This window comes from Biomphalaria glabrata, chromosome 8, assembly GCF_947242115.1.
Source record: "Biomphalaria glabrata chromosome 8, xgBioGlab47.1, whole genome shotgun sequence".
Classification (NCBI taxonomy): Eukaryota; Metazoa; Mollusca; class Gastropoda; family Planorbidae; genus Biomphalaria; species Biomphalaria glabrata.
Genome location: NC_074718.1, coordinates 44649440 through 44672024, shown reverse-complemented (window position 1 = coordinate 44672024; position 22585 = coordinate 44649440). Strand labels below are relative to the sequence as shown.

Here is a 22585-nt window from a genome sequence, read left to right as displayed (position 1 = left end):
TCACATGGAAAGATAGTATTTCATTTGGAAAGATAGTATTTCATATGGAAAGATAGTATTTCATATGGAAAGATAGTATTTCATTTGGAAAGATAGTATTTCATTTGGAAAGATAGTATTTCACATGGAAAGATAGTATTTCATTTGGAAAGATAGTATTTCATTTGGAAAGATAGTATTTCACATGGAAAGATAGTATTTCATTTGGAAAGATAGTATTTCACATGGAAAGATAATATTTCATATGGAAAGATAGTATTTCATTTGGAAAGATAGTATTTCACATGGAAAGATAGTATTTCATTTGGAAAGATAGTATTTCATTTGGAAAGATAGTATTTCACATGGAAAGATAGTATTTCATTTGGAAAGATAGTATTTCACATGGAAAGATAGTATTTCATATGGAAAGATAGTATTTCATTTGGAAAGATAGTATTTCACATGGAAAGATAGTATTTCACATGGAAAGATAGTATTTCATATGGAAAGATAGTATTTCATATGGAAAGATAGTATTTCATTTGGAAAGATAGTATTTCACATGGAAAGATAGTATTTCATTTGGAAAGATAGTATTTCACATGGAAAGATAGTATTTCATATGGAAAGATAGTATTTCATATGGAAATATAGTATTTCATATGGAAAGATAGTATTTCATTTGGAAAGATAGTATTTCACATGGAAAGATAGTATTTCATATGGAAAGATAGTATTTCATATGGAAAGATAGTATTTCATATGGAAAGATAGTATTTCACATGGAAAGATAGTATTTCATATGGAAAGATAGTATTTCATATGGGAAAGATAGTATTTCACATGGAAAGATAGTATTTCATTTGGAAAGATAGTATTTCATTTGGAAAGATAGTATTTCACATGGAAAGATAGTATTTCATTTGGAAAGATAGTATTTCACATGGAAAGATAGTATTTCATATGGAAAGATAGTATTTCATATGGAAAGATAGTATTTTATATGGAAAGATAGTATTTCACATGGAAAGATAGTATTTCATATGGAAAGATAGTATTTCATATGGAAAGATAGTATTTCATTTGGAAAGATAGTATTTCACATGGAAAGATAGTATTTCAAATGGAAAGATAGTATTTCATATGGAAAGATAGTATTTCATATGGTAAGATAGTACTTCACATGGAAAGATAGTATTTCACATGGAAAGATAGTATTTCACATGGAAAGATAGTATTTCACATGGAAAGATAGTATTTCATTTGGAAAGGCTTGAGTTGTTTTAGGGCAGGGGTTCTCAGCCTGTGGGTCTCGACCCCCTTGGGGGTCGATTGACGATTTGCCATGGGTCGCCTAAGACCATCGAAAATATGGATTGTTATTGTCTATTCTTCTATTGCTGTATGTGTGTGTGTGGAGGGGGGGGGTCGCGTCAGAGAGGGGGATTCTAAAAAGGGGTCGCCGAGGTTAAAAGGTTGAGAACCGCTGCATTATAATAAATGACTTAAACTCTGCCAAGTCGATGGTTTTCCTGGCTGATTCAGGCAACCCATTCCATTCTCTAATAGCACTAGGGAAGAACCAGTAGTTCAAGTGGACAACATCTAAACTAATCTAAATGAGAATTCAATCACGTCTGTTCATTCAAAAATTGAGACAAAAAAACTGAAAGTAGTCATTTTAAAATACCCAGTGTTTTTCCCAGTTGTTGTCCCCCGGAAATCATTCAACTGTGTGAAGCGAACATCCGAAGAAATCTAACGCAGTCAGAGATGCTCGCGTGTCGGTGCACCGCGGCTGTTGAAGCGTGAAATGGGACAGCGGACGTAGCATGCGTCATTGCCTTCTGCTTCTGGTTTTTTTACGACGTCCGATCCGCCCCTGATAGCTGAGAAAAGAGAATTGTTGTCGGACCAGTGTTGAAATGTCCGGGCATTAAGTCAGCTTGACAAGGGCGTGACACAGAAACTCTGTTACTAAGGGGACGCGTGGGAGATGGTTTAGCGGTGTATGTGTGTGTGTGTGTGTGTGTGTGTGTGTGTGTTTGCGTGTGCTACGCCCACATACCTTATGACGTCAGGTTTGGGGATATTCAGGGGAGTTTCAAATCTTTTAAACCTACACGTTGCCCATTATTGTTATTGTTTAATGAAGGCTTATCCGTGGATGTTATTATTGTTTAATGGAGGCTTATCCGTGGATGTTATTATTGTTTAATGGAGGCTTATCCGTGGATGTTATTATTGTTTAATGGAGGCTTATCCGTGGATGTTATTATTGTTTAATGGAGGCTTATCCGTGGATGTTATTATTGTTTAATGGAGGCTTATCCGTGGATGTTATTATTGTTTAATGGAGGCTTATCCGTGGATGTTATTATTGTTTAATGAAGGCTTATCCGTGGATGTTATTATTGTTTTATGAAGGCTTATCCGTGGATGTTATTATTGTTTTATGAAGACTTATCCGTGGATGTTATTATTGTTTTATGAAGGCTTATCCGTGGATGTTATTATTGTTTTATGAAGGCTTATCCGTGGATGTTATTATTGTTTTATGAAGGCTTACCCGTGGATGTTATTATTGTTTTTTGAAGGCTAATCCGTGGATGTTATTATTGTTTTATGAAGGCTAATCCGTGGATGTTATTATTGTTTTATGAAGGCTAATCCGTGGATGTTATTATTGTTTTATGAAGGCTTACCCGTGGATGTTATTATTGTTTTATGAAGGCTTATCCGTGGATGTTATTATTGTTTTATGAAGGCTTATCCGTGGATGTTATTATTGTTTTATGAAGGCTAATCCGTGGATGTTATTATTGTTTTATGAAGGCTTATCCGTGGATGTTATTATTGTTTTATGAAGACTTATCCGTGGATGTTATTATTGTTTTATGAAGGCTTACCCGTGGATGTTATTATTGTTTTATGAAGGCTAATCCGTGGATGTTATTATTGTTTTATGAAGGCTAATCCGTGGATGTTATTATTGTTTTATGAAGGCTAATCCGTGGATGTTATTATTGTTTTATGAAGGCTTACCCGTGGATGTTATTATTGTTTTATGAAGGCTTATCCGTGGATGTTATTATTGTTTTATGAAGGCTAATCCGTGGATGTTATTATTGTTTTATGAAGGCTTACCCGTGGATGTTATTATTGTTTTATGAAGGCTTATCCGTGGATGTTATTATTGTTTTATGAAGGCTTACCCGTGGATGTTATTATTGTTTTATGAAGGCTAATCCGTGGATGTTATTATTGTTTTATGAAGGCTAATCCGTGGATGTTATTATTGTTTTATGAAGGCTTATCCGTGGATGTTATTACTGTTTTAGACGTACACCCGATCGTTGTTATTATAGTATTAAGCATAGGCCTTCTTGTGGCTGTTTTTTAGTATTGTGTTAGGGTGGGCTTAGTTAGTTCAATGAAACCTTGGTCATGACATTTTCAAGAAAGACTTAAGATAGTAATAAAACTATAAAAAAAGACACGTACCTTGTTGATTTGCAACATAAGCGTATAAAGTCTAACATTGTTAAACAGGCACTGATGTGGTTAAAGTTTAACTTTGTTAATTATGCATATATTTGATTAAGTTTAACTTTAGTAAATAGGCGTAAAGATGGGGAAAGTTTATCTTGTCAAAGAGGTGTAACATGATTGAATTTTATGTATTAATTTATTAATTACCACTAATTGATGAACTAATTGGCTAACTGTTTTAATTGTTTTGTGTATTGTCGTCGACTAGGATGAAAAGTGCAAGATTTTAACTTGATCCGAGAATGGGAAGTGGAAGAGAAACAAAAATCGTGAAAAAAAGAATGCACCCAGACAGACAAAGTGAGTTGATAAAAGCTTTGTAACAATTGAATACGTAATTTCAAAAATAGCTTTCACAGTAAATTCATACACACGATTAGATTGGACCATGGACCTATTGATACGTTGGACCTATTGATACATTGGACCTATTGATACATTGGACCTATTGATACATTGGGCCTATGGATACATTGGACCTATTGATACATTGGACCTATGGATACATTGGACTTATTGATATATTGGACCTATTGATTCATTGGACTTATTGATACATTGGACCTATTGATACATTGGACCTATTGATACATTAGACTTATTGATGCATTGGACCTATTGATGCATTGGACCTATTGATACATTGGCCCTATTGATTCATTGGATCTATTGATACATTGGACCTATTGATTCATTGGACCTATTGATACATTGGACCTATTGATATATTGGACCTATTGATTCATTGGACCTATTGATTCATTGGAACTATTGATGCATTGGACCTATTGATGCATTGGACCTATTGATACATTGGACCTATTGATTCATTGGACCTATTGATACATTGGACCTATTGATACATTGGACCTATTGATACATTGGACTTATTGATACACTGGACCTATTGATTCATTGGACCTATGGATACATTGGACCTATGGATACATTGGACCTATTGATGCATTGGACCTCTTGATACATTGGGCCTATTGATACATTGGACCTATTGATACATTGGACCTATTGATGCATTGGACCTATTGATACATTGGACCTATTGATGCATTGGACCTATTGATACATTGGACCTATTGATACATTGTACCTATTGATACATTGGACCTATTGATGCATTGGATCTATTGATACATTGGACCTATTGATACATTGGACCTATTGATACATTGGACCTATTGATGGTAAGCAAATGAAACAATAAGATTGACACGTTGAGTTATTGAACTGACATTAGATGACGGTAAGTGCCAAAGAAAGATGGATCTATTCGTAGCTCTGGTAAACAAAAACAAACACTTAGTATTTGAAAAGCAAAGCTATGGCGACATAGACCAAAATAAGCTTTTAGCGGTTCCCCTACGATTAAAGGAGGCGCTTGGCTGAGCGGTTAAGCGCGTGGCTTCCGAACCGGGGTCCTTGGTTCGAATCCTGATTAAGACTGGAATTTTTTTTAATTTCGGGATCTTTAGGCGCCTCTGATTCCACCCAGCTCTATAATGAGTACCTGACATCAGTTGGGGAAAAGTAAAGGCGGTTGGTCGTTGTGCTTGCCACACGACACCCTCGTAAACCGTAAGCCATAGAAACAGATGACCTTTACATCATCTGCCATATAGACCACAAGGTCTGAAAGGGGAATTAGTCTACTGTTTGATTCCAAAACAACAAAAAAAAAAATATCTGAGAACTGTGGCCTTCAATCCGCCTCTGACAAGAAGGCGACTTCTATGATGAATGCTCCCAGTAAAAATGACGCTGGAATAGTTTTCATAAGCCAGTCAGGTGAACTGTCCAAAGCCCCTACTAGCAATCTCTCCCGGCATTCCTGGGGATCTTATCGCTCACTACAAGCTGGCAGCTGATACGGTTTATGCCCGGATGTGATCGAGTCGCCGTAGCCAGAGATCGATACCGCCCGGGTATTCTTTTGGTGCTACTTTGAGTTTTGACAATCTTTTTTTTTTTCCTGGTGGTATTTTATAAGCGTAAGTCGACAAAGTGTGTGTGTGTGTATGTGTTTATGTCTGAGTGTGAATGGATGACAGGAGTAACCTCGTTTAACATTTATTTTATGATAATGTAACTTTGTAAGAACTGTACTAGCAAGCAAGACACCTAACTATTTCTTGTACAGGAAGTTGCACTACAAAAGTCATGCTTACAAAAGTTAACTTGGAATTACGGGGAAACAAATAATAAACTAAAATATTAAAAAAAGAAATTCGTAAAAAAACAACCGGGACTATCAAGACGACCAAAGGACAGCCCATCGAGCAAACCGCACGGCCAGGGCCGCCATCAAGCCATACTGAAGGTGCATCCATTCTGGAGTAATTAATTGTCGACCTCCAGCTTGTGTTGGGACAATTTAATTAGGATTAAAGAATTTAATAATTTTACTAACCGTAAATTTCGCGAACGAAAAAATCTGGAATAGTATGATGTGTCAGGCGAGACCAATCGGCATAGAAGGCCTGACCACTGACCTGCAACGTCACAACCTGTGGGCAGTGGAGACCAACCGCTCGTTGCCACGTCAAAGTTTAGTACCAATTTTATAAGGTTGCGACGATGCAGGTCAGTGTTGAGGCCTTCTCTAACGATTCGTCTCGTTTCAGGTAGAGACCTTTTTGTTTAAATTTCAGGTTTCGGCCATTCGTTCAAAATTATTACGTCTGCTCACACCTCTTACAGGACTGCAGGAAATGGCAGCGCACAGGATATGAACTTGGACCACCATGGCGACTATGCAGGCATCCCTCTCGTATTTATTTTAACCAAGTAACAAACACTAACTATATTTCACTAAAATTTCTAATAAAGGAGTAAAAAAAAGTTAGGCCATGTCGATTATAATAACAAAAATTCATAGACAATGTTCAATAAAAAATACAAATATATTTGAGAAATGTTTTTTAAAAAATTGTACACAAAAACTTACATTTGAGTTTTCTACAAAGAATCCAGTTTTCTCCAAGACTTCATTTAACAAAACTTGAACTGGAGACAAACAAATATTCAAATAATAAGAAAAGTGCCCAAAAAAACAACAAAATCAAAACACAAGCAAAATATAAAAAATTGTTATTTAAAAAAACGTATATAAGGGAAAGAACTGTACATTTACAGCCATATTTTTCAATACCAGGTACAGTGAGATTAATTTCCCTTATTTTCTATATCAAACAAAATTAATTAGTTACCACTAATTAATTAATTCGTTACTTTTTTTTTATTGATTCAGGTTTTATTGGGGGACATTGTGCAATGTTACAACTTGATCCAAGAACAAGAAGTGGGAAAAACAACGTGTACAAACTTTGTACCAGACAGACAGAAAGACAGACAGACAGAGCTAGTGGATATAGACTTTGCAACAAAAAAATCTTGCATGCAAATATCGTGAAAGATTAGAACAATATATATATATATATATATTAAATGCCATATCCAACAACACATCATTTATATAGGTCAGTGCGAAAGCGTCATACACACCTGTACATACCAGCGTACACTTGCAAGCATCAACACACACACCAAAACAAACTAACGCAACTCTACACATAACAACACCAACACACACACACCAAAACAAACTAACGCAACTCTACACATAACAACACCAAGACACACACACCAAAACAAACTAACGCAACTCTACACATAACAACACCAACACACACACACCAAAACAAACTAACGCAACTCTACACATAACAACACCAACACACACACACCAAAACAAACTAACGCAACTCTACACATAACAACACCAACACACACACACCAAAACAAACTAACGCAACTCTACACATAACAACACCAACACACACACACCAAAACAAACTAACGCAACTCTACACATAACAACACCAACACACACACCAAAACAAACTAACGCAACTCTACACATAACAACACCAACACACACACACCAAAACAAACTAACGCAACTCTACACATAACAACACCAACACACACACACCAAAACAAACTAACACAACTCTACACATAACAACACCAACACACACATCAAAACAGTTCCGTAGCAGTGATGGTCAAACCGGCCCGCTGTTATCCGGCACCTCAGAATTTCGGTCCACTTTGTATATTTTAGGTTTTAAAGGACCGGTTTATTAGGACGCGATAAATTATTTCAGACAGTGAAACAAAGGCCGATAAAGGTTGGACATCACTGACCTACATGAAAGCAGAAGAGATTTTTTTGTTTAGTGTCACTGGCTTTTTTCAAAATACATTAACAAAAAACCCAAATCTAATTTTTTAAATTTGTAAAGCAGGAAAAAAAATCAATGTTTTGTATTTGTGAAAACAACATTTGTCAACAGAAATCAAAGAATCCGCCACGCGCCATTCCAGTGTTTGAACTGCGATTGCATAACATTTGCAATCAGCTCTGCCAACAATGACGTTTTTTTTTAAAAAAAAGAGAAGAGAACAAAAGAAAACCCAAACTCTACCCGTGAACATCCGAGCTGAAGGAATCAATAAGTTCCTACGGGAAATCAAGTCAAGCACACACTGGGCAGAAAGGTCTCCTCATCATTAATTAATTAGACGTTTTTTTGGGTGGATTGATTTTGGTAGACTGCGTCATCTTCGAGTTGGCAACACCTGAGTTTCTTTAGCAATCTACTAAATCTTCGCACATCGAAATATCTTGAATCTAGTTAGAAGTGTGTATTGGATCAGCTATTCATTTAGAACAGCGGTTCTCAACCTTTTAAGCTCGGCGACCCCTTTTTACAATCCAACACTCTGCCGCGACCCCCCCACACACACACACATACAGAAATAGAAGAGTAGACAAAACTAATCCATATTTTCGATGGTCTTAGGTGACCCCCAAGGGGGTCGCGACCCAGAGGTTGAGAACTCCTGATTTAGAAGCATTAGATATATATCAGCTTATAGAAAAACCACTTTGATTTCAATACCGTACCGGTATTTTGTTGTTCTGTCATTATGTATGTGTCTCTGCACCCATTAAACCACTGTTACATAAGATCTGAACGAAGTGGTCGTCTCCTTTCCATTAGGACTATAACAGAAAGATTTAAAAACTCCTTCATCACACTTTCGGTCAGAGTGTTACAAGATCAGCTGTCGTCATCGAGAAGTACATAGAAGTCAAATTCATAAAGCGCTGGTTGTGAGTGTGTATGTGTTTCGCGTGTGAATGCTGTTCGTATTTGCATCTATATTGTTATTGTACAGTAGTTACGCTGAGGTTGTCAATTGTAGTCAGACTGAATCTCCGTTTGATTAGATCAATAAAAATTCTTATCTTATATTGAAGATAATTTTAAACACATTGCTAGAAAACTCACTCCTAAGAAAGCTTAAAAATCAACGTCAAACGTTTAAACCTATACATGTGTATAGGCTACTTGTAGATACGTTTGTGAGTTTTGTTGGACATGTAACTTAAAAACTATTTGAATGTTGTGGGCTGTAGCTGACAAAACCTGAGAGGTATAACTGGGTCAGTTAAATTATATCTGCTTCACTACATTTTACCTGCCTTATAGGAATGTTTTTAATTAATCCAAGAAGCCTCAACATGATCGTGTGCAATTTGAATGCATTTGATAGCATGTACCAAACCTTACTATGTATGTATGTATGAACATTTTACATTTGGTCTACATTAGATTTTCAATTTCTTATTCCATATGCTAAGAGAAATTCATATAAGTGCTCCTTTGTATAAGTCTCTAAAATGTAGCCTATATGCCAGCGGTTCTAAACCTTTTAAGCTCGGCGACCCCTTTTTACAAGTCCTCAATTTGCCGCGACACCCCCCCCCCCCCCCACCATCACACACACAGCAATAGAAGATAACAAAAACAATCCATATTTTCGATGGTCTTAGGCGACCCATGGCAAATCGTCAATCGATCCCCCAAAGGGGTCGCGACCCACAGGTTGAGAACCCCTGCAATATGCTGTATGAAAACATAGGTAGGTCTAAATGAGGCGGGTATTAATTAATCTTTTTTTTGGATTATGATCTGTATGTTTTCTGAAAATTAAAAAAACACTTAATGTTTCTACATATCACGTTATATTAAGTGTCAATGTCAAGTTTGTTTAAATTGAATAAACAACATGTTTTCATTTCGAGAAACAACAGTTAATTTCCGAATGGTACTAAAAAAAAAAAAAAGCCGAGGGAGCTAAAAATAGGTTTTTGGTTCTTTCTTGTATGCTGAAGAAGCTAAATCTTAGAGAGGGTATATATACAAAGCAAGACAACACAAGAATTTTTTTTTTAAATTAACCAATAATATCTTGCAACATTGAGGTATGTGGCTGCAATTGCGCTGTTCTTATATACATTTAACCTTGGTTAGGCCAATAATAGAATATGCATCCTCCGTTTGGGACCCCTCAACTCAAGAAAACATTAAGAAACTAGAACAGACACAAAATAGAGCAAAATATTCACATTTGACTAGAGTAACACCTTTAGTAAAATCACTAAATTTAGAAAGCCTTCAGGACAGAAGGCTCAAAAGTAAAGTAGCAATTATACATAAAACACTTAATCATAATCTTCAAATACAAAAACAAAATTTAATAAAATACTCTGAAAGACACAAAGATAAAGGCACATTCCTCGTCCCATATGCTAGGACAAATTTGTACAAACACTCCTTCTTCCCTAGTGCTATTAGAGCATGGAATGGGTTGCCTGAGCTAGCCAGGAAAACCAGTGACTTGGCTGAATTTAAGTCATTGGTTAATATGCATGACTAAATGCATGACGGGTAGGACGTAATCATCTTCTTTTTTGAAGTAACGTCTGTATTATATAAGATAAGATAAGACATCTTTTTTTTTTTTAGAGAATTTTTTAATGCCGCATTCAACGTCCTATTTTTTAAAAAAAAGTAAAACTTAATTTGTTGGTAACGCAGTCTATGGCCTCTCAATTAAACTTCCATTCAAGCTGGTTCAAGTGAGATTACACCACGTCTTTTTATACCGCCTCACTGAACTTAATAAATTGTCATTCAGGGACTTTCACTAAAATATAAAGACCAAAGTATTTCTAAGCCCAAACAACTATAGATCATATAGATTGTTGGACTGGAAAGGCAGTAAATGTCTTGAGAAAGCAGCACAAAACTGGAGGAGGAACGTGGAGGCCACAGCGTCATACGCTGTAATCAATAAATGTCAAAGCCAAGCGAAAGCTGCCTTCATTCCTAACTCATAATTTATTTTCAGTTCATAACACTGTGGTATGTGTGTTAGTTCAAAAATATAATCTCTACGCAAGATAATCTTTATTTATGTTGTCTGCCCATGGCGGTACTATTGACATTTTGAAACGTTTTGGAGCTGAGATTAGAGTGTATTAGAGAGATTTGACCCCAAAGCAAAACCCGAAGAGTAAAATTATTTTTTTTTATTTGACCTTTTTAACCTCGTTTGGACAGAGACCCATTGACATAGAAGGCCTGAACACTGACCTTCAACGTCACAGCCTGTGGGCAGAGGAGACCAACAGCTCGTTGACACGTCACAGGTCTGCCTCTTAAATACTAGCTCAAGAAAGAACCTTCCATTGTAATATACACAACACTTTAATATTTTCTTCATAAGACTATATCCAGCACAAAAACATCCAACTAAAATGGACTAGCTTTAATAAACACTGAATGCCTACCTACATTATGATTCTTAACATGTAGTACATATTTATGCAAAATAAAACCGGTAAATTGTATTATAATTATATTTTAAAGATCCCAATGTGAGAGACTACAGCACTCCTCAAAGTCCCCAATTAGCTAAGGGGGGGGGGGGGCGCACTAAATTCTTCTCGTTTAGGGAGGGGGGGGGGCTCCACCAGCAAAACTTGGAGAAACACTGCCCTCGCCTTTATCCTACTGGTATGCACGACTTTGGGAACTAACCCTAACCCCGAACTGACTGTTCTCTGTGTGGTTACAGCTAGTTTACAAAACTGGCAAGGGTTAACAGATACGCCAGGCAGGGGACACAACCGAAATGTTAAGAAAAATGAGATTATCTACCTTTATGTCTAATATGTGTCCATTGTCCAACGCACTAACTCCTCCACAGTGTTATGGTGTATGTGCATGTGTGTGTACAGACTGATGTAATGTATGATCTAAAGCAGCGGTTCTCAACCTTTAATGCTCGGCGACCCCTTTTTACAATCCCCAACTCTGCCGTGACCCCCACACACAAACACACATACAGCAATAGAAGAAAAGACAAAAAACAATTCATATTTTCGATGAACTTAGGCGACCCCTGTCTAATCGTCAATCGACCCTCAAGGGAAGAGAACCCCTGATCTAAAGTATGATCTAAGATGCTATTTTTAGGAAAGGAACCCTAACATGCGGTGTTTTAACCGGAAGTGACGTAAGTAGAGCCACCTGTAAAGGCTAAATGACAAGAGCAAGTAGATTTGAGCGAGATTTGAGTTGAGAACCCCTGATCTAAAGTATGATCTAAGATGCTATTTTTAGGAAAGGAACCCTAACATGCGGTGTTTTAACCGGAAGTGACGTAAGTAGAGCCACCTGTAAAGGCTAAATGACAAGAGCAAGTAGATTTGAGCGAGATTTGAGTTGAGAACCCCTGATCTAAAGTATGATCTAAGATGCTATTTTTAGGAAAGGAACCCTAACATGCGGTGTTTTAACCGGAAGTGACGTAAGTAGAGCCACCTGTAAAGGCTAAATGACAAGAGCAAGTAGATTTGAGCGAGATTTGAGTTGAGAACCCCTGATCTAAAGTATGATCTAAGATGCTATTTTTAGGAAAGGAACCCTAACATGCGGTGTTTTAACCGGAAGTGACGTAAGTAGAGCCACCTGTAAAGGCTAAATGACAAGAGCAAGTAGATTTGAGCGAGATTTGAGTTGAGAACCCCTGATCTAAAGTATGATCTAAGATGCTATTTTTAGGAAAGGAACCCTAACATGCGGTGTTTTAACCGGAAGTGACGTAAGTAGAGCCACCTGTAAAGGCTAAATGACAAGAGCAAGTAGATTTGAGCAAGATAATTGAAGATCTTATAAAATTATGTGTTTCAATGTGTGTTTTGAGTATAACTCTGTTAGACACTTCGTATAGAGACGCGCCATAGTTGTCGGACTTTGAAAGCGACATTTAGTGACGTCATGTATAAGTGGGTTTTATTTTTATTTATCATACTATGTTATTATTAGTCAGTTGGTGCTAGGAATTCAAGGTGTCAACATATAATTAGTGACAGAGACTCGACTGTGACCTTTATGCATTAAACTTTATTCAAGTATCGTATGGTCTGGGATTTGTCCTTACAACTTGTTAATGTACAGGTCTAGTTCATAAGTCAGGGGTTCTCAACGTGTGGGTCGATTGACCATTTGCCAGGGGTCGCCTAAGACCATCGAAAATATGGATTGCTATTGCCTACTCTTCTTTTGCTGTATGTGTGTGTGTGTGGAGAGAGGGGGGGGGTCGCGGCAGAGTGGGAGATTGTAAAAAAGGGGTCGCCGAGCTTAAAAGGTTGAGAACCGCTGTCATAAGTAGTTTAAATGCATCTAATACACCCGTACAAGAAACTCAAACATCTTCTGTGTAATCTCTCGAAGTCAGACATGCATCATACAACTACAAGATCAAGGCCTATCACACTACACACATATTAAAAGCCTGTAGAGATGTATGGAAACGTGTGCTTCATTTGAGATTATTCCTACGCCTACGTTTGAGATTATTCCTACGCCTACGTTTGAGATTATTCCTACGCCTACGTTTGAGATTATTCATACGCCTACATTTAGAATTAACAGCACCATAACCCTAACCAACTGCACTGACCTAATCTTTATGACCATTCTAACACCTCCGGATCATTACGTCGGTTCTCTCCCCTTCTCTAGCGCTCATTTAGATATAAATTACGAAAGTAGTTCAGGCCAATGGCTAGAGAGATTAAACGTCTTCTAACGTAATGGGTCTATCAGAAATATGAAGAATAATACAAATAGGGACAGCTTGTGCGATACTTCAAGGCAATAAAACATGGCAGGCCATTATGTACACAGTAGTTGGAACCGGAAAGTCGGAAAGAAAAAAACAAAACAAAACAAGACACGGAATGCAGATTAAAGTAAGATTAAGGCTGTGATAAGGCTGGCGGAGGAATCCTGGGAGGATTTTATTACCACAGCTGACATGTATTGCAAGGCAAACAGAGAAATATGAAATTTGATAAGCTGGATTTGTTAGATTATTACCACAGCTGACATGTATTGCAAGGCAAACAGAGAAATATGAAATTTGATCGGCTGGATTTGTTAGATTATTACCACAGCTGACATGTATTGCAAGGCAAACAGAGAAATATGAAATTTGATCGGCTGGATTTGCTAGAAATGCACTGGTCGTCTGCTGCTAAGATTAACTAGGTTCTCTGAGCCGGATGTTGCCAGGTGTTTTAAGGGCTGCCCGTTTGAACTAATATATGAATGAAACATGCAGATAAGCACGCAAAATATGTTTTTTAAAATACTTTAAACAAAAACAAAGCTTATCTAAGGGAAAGAACTGCACATTTACAGCCATTTATCAATACTGTAAGATGTATTTCCCCTTTTCGATATCAAACAAAATTACCACTATTTAATTAATTATAAAAAGTAATATATGTAAGGCTTATATAAGGGAAAGAAGTACAGTCTTATATATCAATATTGTAAGATTTATTTCCCTTTTTCCATATGAAATAAGTTTAATTCATTCCCACTAATTAATTGATTAATTTGTTATTTTTTTTTTATTTTATTGATTCATGTTTGTTAGGAACAATGTCTAATTGTGTTGAGTTTCAACTTGATTCGAGAATGGGAAGTAGGAGAAATAACGTGAACAAAATTTGTGACAGACGGACAGACAGACGGAGTGAATTAATAAAATCTTTGAAACAACAAAAAACACATCCACGACACACGAACCATTTAGCAGCAACAACACTTGAACTTTACTCATGTTTCCAAGTCAACGAGTCAACGATACAGTCTTTACGAGTAGGAAACAAATGAGGTTTTTTTACAAAGCTTATATCAACTCTGTCTGCCTGTCTGTCTGTCTGGTAAAAAGGTTGTACACGTTATTTCTCACACACCCAATTATTTCTTTCACCTGACAACACAAGAGTCAATTTTTTAATAAATTAATCAATTATTTAATCAACTATTGGTGATTATTATTTTGTTTGGTATCCTGAACAAGGGAAAAGAATCGTACTTGACAGATGTGGTAGTAAACGTTGAATGAGTCCCCTTGAGGAATCTTGAGCCCCTGGGTGAACATTTGTTTATGCATTTAAAAACGATCACATAAACATTGACCAAGATACCCCCCCCCCTTTTCGTCCCTCCCCTTTCACAACTGGTCCAGACAAGTGATAGGATCATAGCGCATTGAGAAAGCTAAAAGCTAAACAAAAATAATTGGTAAAAATACTTCTATCGCACATATTTATTATGTCTATGTCCATTACTAATATCATTAGCCCACATGGCTGATCCAAACTAATTGATACAATTACACTTAATATAAGCTTCGTTTTTTTTTTAAAGGTTGTTCTTGTTATAGCGTTTAGTTCTGGAAGGAAGTCGCCAATTTCAGCGACAACTTGGCGTAGCTCTTGTTGAGCGGGTGGCGACTGTTTAGATTCCACACCATAAGTGACATCCACACCGTAAGTGACATCCACACCGTAAGTGACATCCACACCGTAAGTGACATCCACACCGTAAGTGACATCCACACCGTAAGTGACATTCACACCGTAAGTGACATCCACACCGTAAGTGACATCCACACCGTAAGTGACATCCACACCGTAAGTGACATCCACACCGTAAGTGACATCCACACCATAAGTGACATCCACACCGTAAGTGACATCCACACCATAAGTGACATCCACACCGTAAGTGACATCCACACCGTAAGTGACATTCACACCGTAAGTGACATCCACACCGTAAGTGACATCCACACCGTAAGTGACATCCACACCGTAAGTGACATCCACACCGTAAGTGACATTCACACCGTAAGTGACATTCACACCATAAGTGACATCCACACCGTAAGTGACATCCACACCGTAAGTGACATCCACACCGTAAGTGACATCCACACCGTAAGTGACATCCACACCGTAAGTGACATCCACACCGGTAAGTGACATCCAAATTAAAGTCCGTCATCGCGTCAGCCGTAGGTGGTATTGTAAACACTCAACACTACACACCTGGCCACTAGCAAGACTTAAGTGTGACACACGCAGTTCAATGTTTGGCTCACAACAACCCCCCCCCCTCCCCAATTGTTACATTGTCTCAGTTGTACTTCTAGCTCTCTACCACAAGCCTTCTCATGTCACCTTGTCCGTGACCTCCGTGACCCCTATGTCGAAGGTGTCACCTTGCCACTGCACTTTGTTCTCTAATGGGTCCCTGGCGATAGTTGGGGGGGGAAAAGTAAAGGCGGTTGGCCGCTGTGCTGGCCACAAGATTACCAGCTCGTTAACCGTTGGCCAAAGAAACATGACCTTAACATCATCTGCCCTATAGATTGCAAAGTCTGTTCTTTATGCTACAGAGATGTTAAATAATCTTGCAATAAGCAAAATATATTTTAAAAAAAACATTATAATAATGTTTGTTTTTAAAAATCTAAGGGGAAGAACTCCACATTTATTCTCTCTCTCTCTCTCTCTCTCTCTCTCTCTCACACACACACACACGCACATATATACATATCAATAATGTAAAATGTAACTACCTTTTCGCTATCATACAATGTTTGCAGTAATGTGAAATGCTATTTTTAGACAACGCTACGCATTATCTAGCCTTATATATTTTGTAGAGAATTAGGCTTACACCTATAAAATGAAACATGGGCGTAGCCGGGAGGGGAGGGTCTTCAAACCATCACTTGCCTCAGACCTCATTGTCTGAAAAGGAAACTTTACTTACTACCCCAGTGCAGCCAACTTAAGCAAACTACAGTCACCAAATTTTATGAGCGTAACCAAAAGGGGTTTTGTGATTTCCCTTCCCCCTCCAATACAAAAACTAAAGCATTTTACCATTTTCTACCAGTCGCTGGACTCCATTGAATAGCAGATTTGGTTTTTTTTTTTTTTTTAGCGGAAGAGTAGCATGTTAATTGCACTGTAGATACCTCAGAATATGCATTTTTAAAGTTTAAAATAACGGAAATAATGCTTGGTTATAAATATATATATATATATAATATATATATAAATTGCGGAGTGGGGTAAAAATCCCCCCTCATCGAAAATATATGACATGCCATTTGTGGGCCGGTTTATATCGTAATGCCCGGGCCGATTTTGATACCCAGTCCGCCCCTGGTTGTACTACTGGTGTAAATAACTTATAGTTTTAATAAAGTTATTTATTACTATACATATGTGTCGAGTCTCTTTTGGAGACGATGTCAGTATTCCATTAGTAAGGTTAAGATGTGACCTTAGATGTCCTGTCGTCAAAACTGAGGCTTGAATTCGCTTCCCAGTGACCCAACCCCCCCTACACAACGACCATATGTGGGCGGGTGGTTTGTGACAGCGTGAGCGAAACAGGCCCGCTAGAAGACGTCTTGTTGAACTCCGAGGATAATCTTACTTCATTTAAGTTTAACTCTTACTAAGAGAAACAGAGCTTAGTAGACGCCTGGAGAATCGCTACTAAATGCTCATAATGAAGGAAAGGTTTGGCGCCGGAGACCCGCCTAGCTAGGACTTCGCTGAGAGCTTGCAGCGCGGCCTCTGACCGTGACCTCCGTGACCCCAATGTCGAAGGCGCAGCTCTGACACGACGCGAGCGTGGATTTTTTTTTTCTCTATTAAAAGTTTGAGAAACGCTGGTTTAAAGTGAACATTAACTCTTTATCTCCGTAATTATTTTTCAATATTGTGACAGAATTGTTCATTGTTCACATTTATACATTCTACCCTGTTATGATTATACCTCAATAACATTTTTGTTCGTAATCAGAAAACGTTAGTTTTGGTATAGATTTATAGGATAATGCATGCTTTTCTTATATAACACAAATTATACTTTCTAAAATAATTTATTGGGGTCAAATCAACGATGGTATCGTTCATTCGGAGAGAGTTGAGTTATCATTCAATTGAAATGACGCAATAGATCTGATGTGAAACGATGGAGAGAGACTCTGGTGGGGGGAGAAGAAAATACGGTCGTGGGGGGTTGTAGCTCCAGACAGGTAGACAAAATAGACCAGTGATGCCCAACCAAATTCGACCTGCGGGCCATTTAATTTTCCAACACTCGTCTCACGGGCCACATGACCGAAAAGTTACAAAATTAAATGAACTGTTCTAAAACTATTTTACCAGAACCCCCTAGATTTAGTAATACATTCATGTGATATTTGACGATTATAATTTTTTAAGCGTCAGAAAATAGCTTCATTTCTCTACTTAAAATGTTTGCAGCAGTGTGGGTGCCTTTAAAACCGACACATTTTCTTGTTTCTTTTTGTGGAATATTCCCATCAATCCTCCAATCTCTAGTTGTAGTTAATCAATCTTTTAATCGTAGTTCAAACCAAGGATGCCCCATATTTATTTTATAAGGTCGATGTATATGTTGTTGTTTTTTTTTAAACAGTCACACTTTCTTTATAAAACAAAGATGTTGGCTTAGTGTCATGTTCATAAAAAGTAAAGATCCGCCAACATTTCCTGGTAGATTCTACATTCAAAGTCCCTGTTCATAAACGCAATGTTAAAGGTTATGGTATCAGTCCATTCAGAAAAAATATGAGAGCCCTAAAGTAGGTGAAGATACATTTTTCAACCTTATTTTTTTTTTTGGAGGGGGGATTTTCTTCACTTTGTGCCGACGTTTTGGCGGGCCGGATGGGACCACGTCCCCGCGGGCTGTATTTCACTGAACTAGACTTTAATGCAGAGCATGAATAAAACGTGAGAAAAACAACTTTAAAATAAAAAATTGAGTTTAAATTTTATTGACTACTCCAATGCAGATTTATGTAAACCACAAGTGAAATAATATGATTTTGAACAATGTAAACCTGGGTGGCAAAGACCTTCCTTCGGGGAACAGTACCAGGACAAAAAGAGGAAGAGGCAGACAGAGAAAGCGACGGGAAGACAACATCAAAGAGATGGTCGGGCCTGTGATTAAAAGAGATTCTATCAAAGGCAAAAGACAGGGATGGAGAAAGACGGTCAACAGATCTTGTGTGATGCCCCAGCGGTCCAACAGACTAAGGGATAGGTGAGGTGAGGTGTGAAACAGAAAATCACTTCCTTCAAACACCTGCCCTTCTTTCTCTCGGTCTCGGACTCCATTTCATCAGGCGTTCACACTTCTTATAAAGCCATCTGCCCTCTAGTCTTACGTATGGTTACATTGGAAGGCGCGGTGGCCGAGTGGTTAAACGCTTGACTTCCGAAACGAGGGGTAACGAGATTTGGATTTAGAATTTCGGGATCATTACGGCGCCCCGAGTCCATCCAGCTCTAATGGGTAACTGACGACAATTGGGGAAAAGTGAGGGCGGTCGTTGTGAAAGGGGAACTTTGACTTACCTGGAGTTCATCAACTAATGCAAACACACACACATTCTCTATAACTTGGAGGTGGGGCGAGAGGGTTTAGAAAACAAAGACATAGCGAATAATCAGTCGTGGGTGTATGAACGGTCCAACAGATAGATATCTAAAAAAATTATTAGTACAATGTAATACGAAAAATAACATTGATTTGAATTAGTAAGTTAAAAAAAATATTTTCTTAAATAAAAAAAAAAAAGTTAAGCCTGATATTTCTAGCATTTTGATCTCTTTAGGCCAAAGTATTGAAATTAGCCATAGCAGACGTAGTGATATGTCGGCCTTGAGTCAAAACGAGGTAAAGCAAGAACGGTCACTCTGGTTACTCTTGATTCGACGACACGGGAGAGGGCAGCGGAAGAGCCAAATGAAGCAGAATAGACCTAAGAGAAAGCTATGAATTGGTTCACACTGAACGCCACTTTAGTCCTGTCTGACGTCATGCCATTCACAAAAACGTGACAGATGGGTTTTTAACTTATAGACTAAGACCAGACTAATCAGGTCACACGCAAAGCAGAGGAATAGTAGATGTCAAGAAGAGGGAGATAAAACTGATACAAGAGTGAGATAAAAAGAAAAGTTAAGTCCCCTTTCAGACATTGAGGTCTATGGGATCTATGGGTCAGATGATGTAAAGGTCATCTGTTTCTGTCGCCCACGATTAACGAGGGTGTCATGTGGCCAGCACAACGACCAACCGCCTTTGCTCTTTCCACAATTTATGTCAGGTTCTCATTAGAGCTGGGTGGACTCAGAAGATCCCGAAATTTAAACTCCCAATGTTCACCAGGATTCGAACCGAGGACACCACTCAGCCACTGCGCCTCCAAGAGTGAGATGGTATGTAATCAGTGAGATAAGCGTTGAGATATAAGACGGGGTGAGATAAACTACAGGATAGTGTAAGATAGAGTAGTGAGATAAACTGTAACATCTTAAAGTCTTGTCTTAGGCATTACAGACGCTCCGTCAAAACAGAAAGATAATGACGTCTTATTATCTTACGCGTCTTGTTCTATCACTTATCTGGACAAGTTGGGAAAATGGAGGGGGGGAGGGGAGAGAAAGAAATGGGTATCTGGGTGAATTTTTACCATATTTGCTATTTTAAAGGGTTTATATTTTTGGAAAAAAAGGGAGGGAACGACCTGTATTTGAACTTCCCCAAGTCGACATCCTAACCACTCTGCTAGTGAAGTGCCTATGAAAATAGAAGATTGTATAGTTATCTATTGTTTGTTCTAAAATTACATTGAAGCGGCGACCTATAAAGGGTACTAATTCAGCTTATACCACCATTTCAGTCAAGTACTATTTTTTTCCCTTGTTTGGGAAACCAAATAATTAATTACCAATTACTCATTGGTTAATTTTTTTTAATTGATTCTTGTGGTTGTCAGGTAAAAAAAAAAAAATAACCAACCAGATAGTGTGTGTCGGAGAAATAACGACTCCAAATTTTTAACCAGACAGTCAGACAGAGCGAGGTGATAGAAGGTCTCTAATAAAAATAATTTTGCGCCTCAAAGAAAACAGATAAGAGCTGCCTCATCTTGAGGACAGGCGTGGGAGGAGCTACTCAACTCGAATATTTGCTGGACTATGAAACGAAAGACAAACATTGGACCTCCTTCGCCAACCGTAAACAAACAACATTTAGCCACGTGGAGCTCTATCTCTTCTATATAATTTACGATCTCATGTTTAGTTCATGATGATTGTCACGTGACAGTTTTTTTTTTCTCGTTGTTTTGTCAATAAGATCACGTGACTAAATGTTGTTTGTTTACGATTGGTGAAGGAGGTCCATTATGGCGTCTCTCTCCTAGGCTGCAGACACGGACAGATGGGTCCGTGTCCGGCGCCGAAGACGCACTCTCACATTCCTGGCCTCATGAATAATATCTTACCCTTAGGTCATGGGTAATGGTTCATGGGTCAAGGGTCATAAAGGGGCGCAAGCTCGACCCTTGATTGACACTCTCCAGACGTCCAAAAAAAAACATTAAAAAAATAAATAAACAATCGTCCATAGACTCTATAGGGTCATTATATATGGCACCGACCAGGGGCGTGAAGCAGTTACATGAACTCAATGTTTGCGTTCCCCAACATGAGGGGAATAACATGTATAATATCTTACCCTTAGGTCATGGGTAAAGGTTCATGGGTCAAGGGTCAAAGAGGGGCGCAAGCTCGACCCTTGATTGACACTCTGCAGACGTCAAAAAAACAAACAAACATTAAAAAAAAACAATCGTCTATAGCAGTGATGCTCAAAATACGGCCCACGGGCCATATCCGGCCCGCGAAGTGGTTTCATCCGGCCCACGAAACGTCTGTACAAAATGCAAAATATCCCCCTTCACTCCCCCAAAAAAGGTTGAAAAATATATCTTTACCTATGTTAGGGCCCTCACTTTTTCTGTGATGGACTAGTACCATGATGATGTGGAAGCAGATCTGCAACAGCTTGGAATTAGGGCGTGGAGACGAAAGGCCCAGGAGAGATCTGAATGGAAGGATGTGTTAAAGCAGGCCAGAGCCCTCCATGGGCTGTAACGTCACTGGGATGGATGAAGGGATGGATGGACTAGTACCATGACATTGAACATCTGTACGTTTATGAAATGGGAGAGCCGAAGAAACTACAATTGGATATTTCGAGCCTACCAGGACAAGTGAACGGATCTTTACTTGCAACATGATAACAAGCAAACATGTTTGTTTTGGAAAACGTGACTTTAAACAAACAAAACAGCAAAATATAAATAGCACTATAAAACAAATATGACGGCATTCTTGGTTTGAGCAGCGATTGCTAAACTACGTCTAAGGATTGGAGGATCGATGGGAATATTTAACAAAAAGAGACAAGAAAATGAGTCGTTGTTAAAGCTATCTATAATATTTCTCACATTTTAAGTAGACAAATGAAGCCAGTTTCCCATTAATTAATGTAAATACTAGATCCACAAGTTTCTAATAAAAGTGTTTCAAGGCAATGTCATTTCGTTTTGTACATTTTCCTTCATGTGGCCCGCGCCACGAGTGTCGGAAATTAAAATGGCCCTCAGGTTGAATCAGGTTGGGCAACACTGGTCTATAGACTCTACTATACGGTCATTATATATGGTACCGACCAGGGGCGTGAAGCCATGAACTCTATGTTTGCGTTCCCCAACAAGAGGGGCCAACTTCAGCCAAAACAGAATTAACAATTAAGTGTCGCCACTTAGTGGGAGAAGCGTCGCCCCATAAAATAAACGAACGGCGGGTAGCGCCTGTTGACATAACCCCTTGCTCTTTTAT

The 22585-nt window shown here is 38.2% G+C and overlaps 1 protein-coding gene across 6 annotated transcripts in view; it reads right to left on the bottom strand.

Moving 5' to 3' along the window:
- LOC106058829 (putative methyltransferase NSUN7) overlaps window positions 1-22585 on the bottom strand; it is a 68306-nt gene that overhangs the window by 18586 nt on the left and 27135 nt on the right. For all 6 annotated transcript variants that reach the window (XM_056038745.1, XM_056038748.1, XM_056038744.1 and 3 more), the window contains one exon: window positions 6497-6555. In XM_056038745.1, the coding sequence (XP_055894720.1) occupies window positions 6497-6555 (59 nt within the window). The remainder of the gene's footprint in view (window positions 1-6496; window positions 6556-22585) is intronic.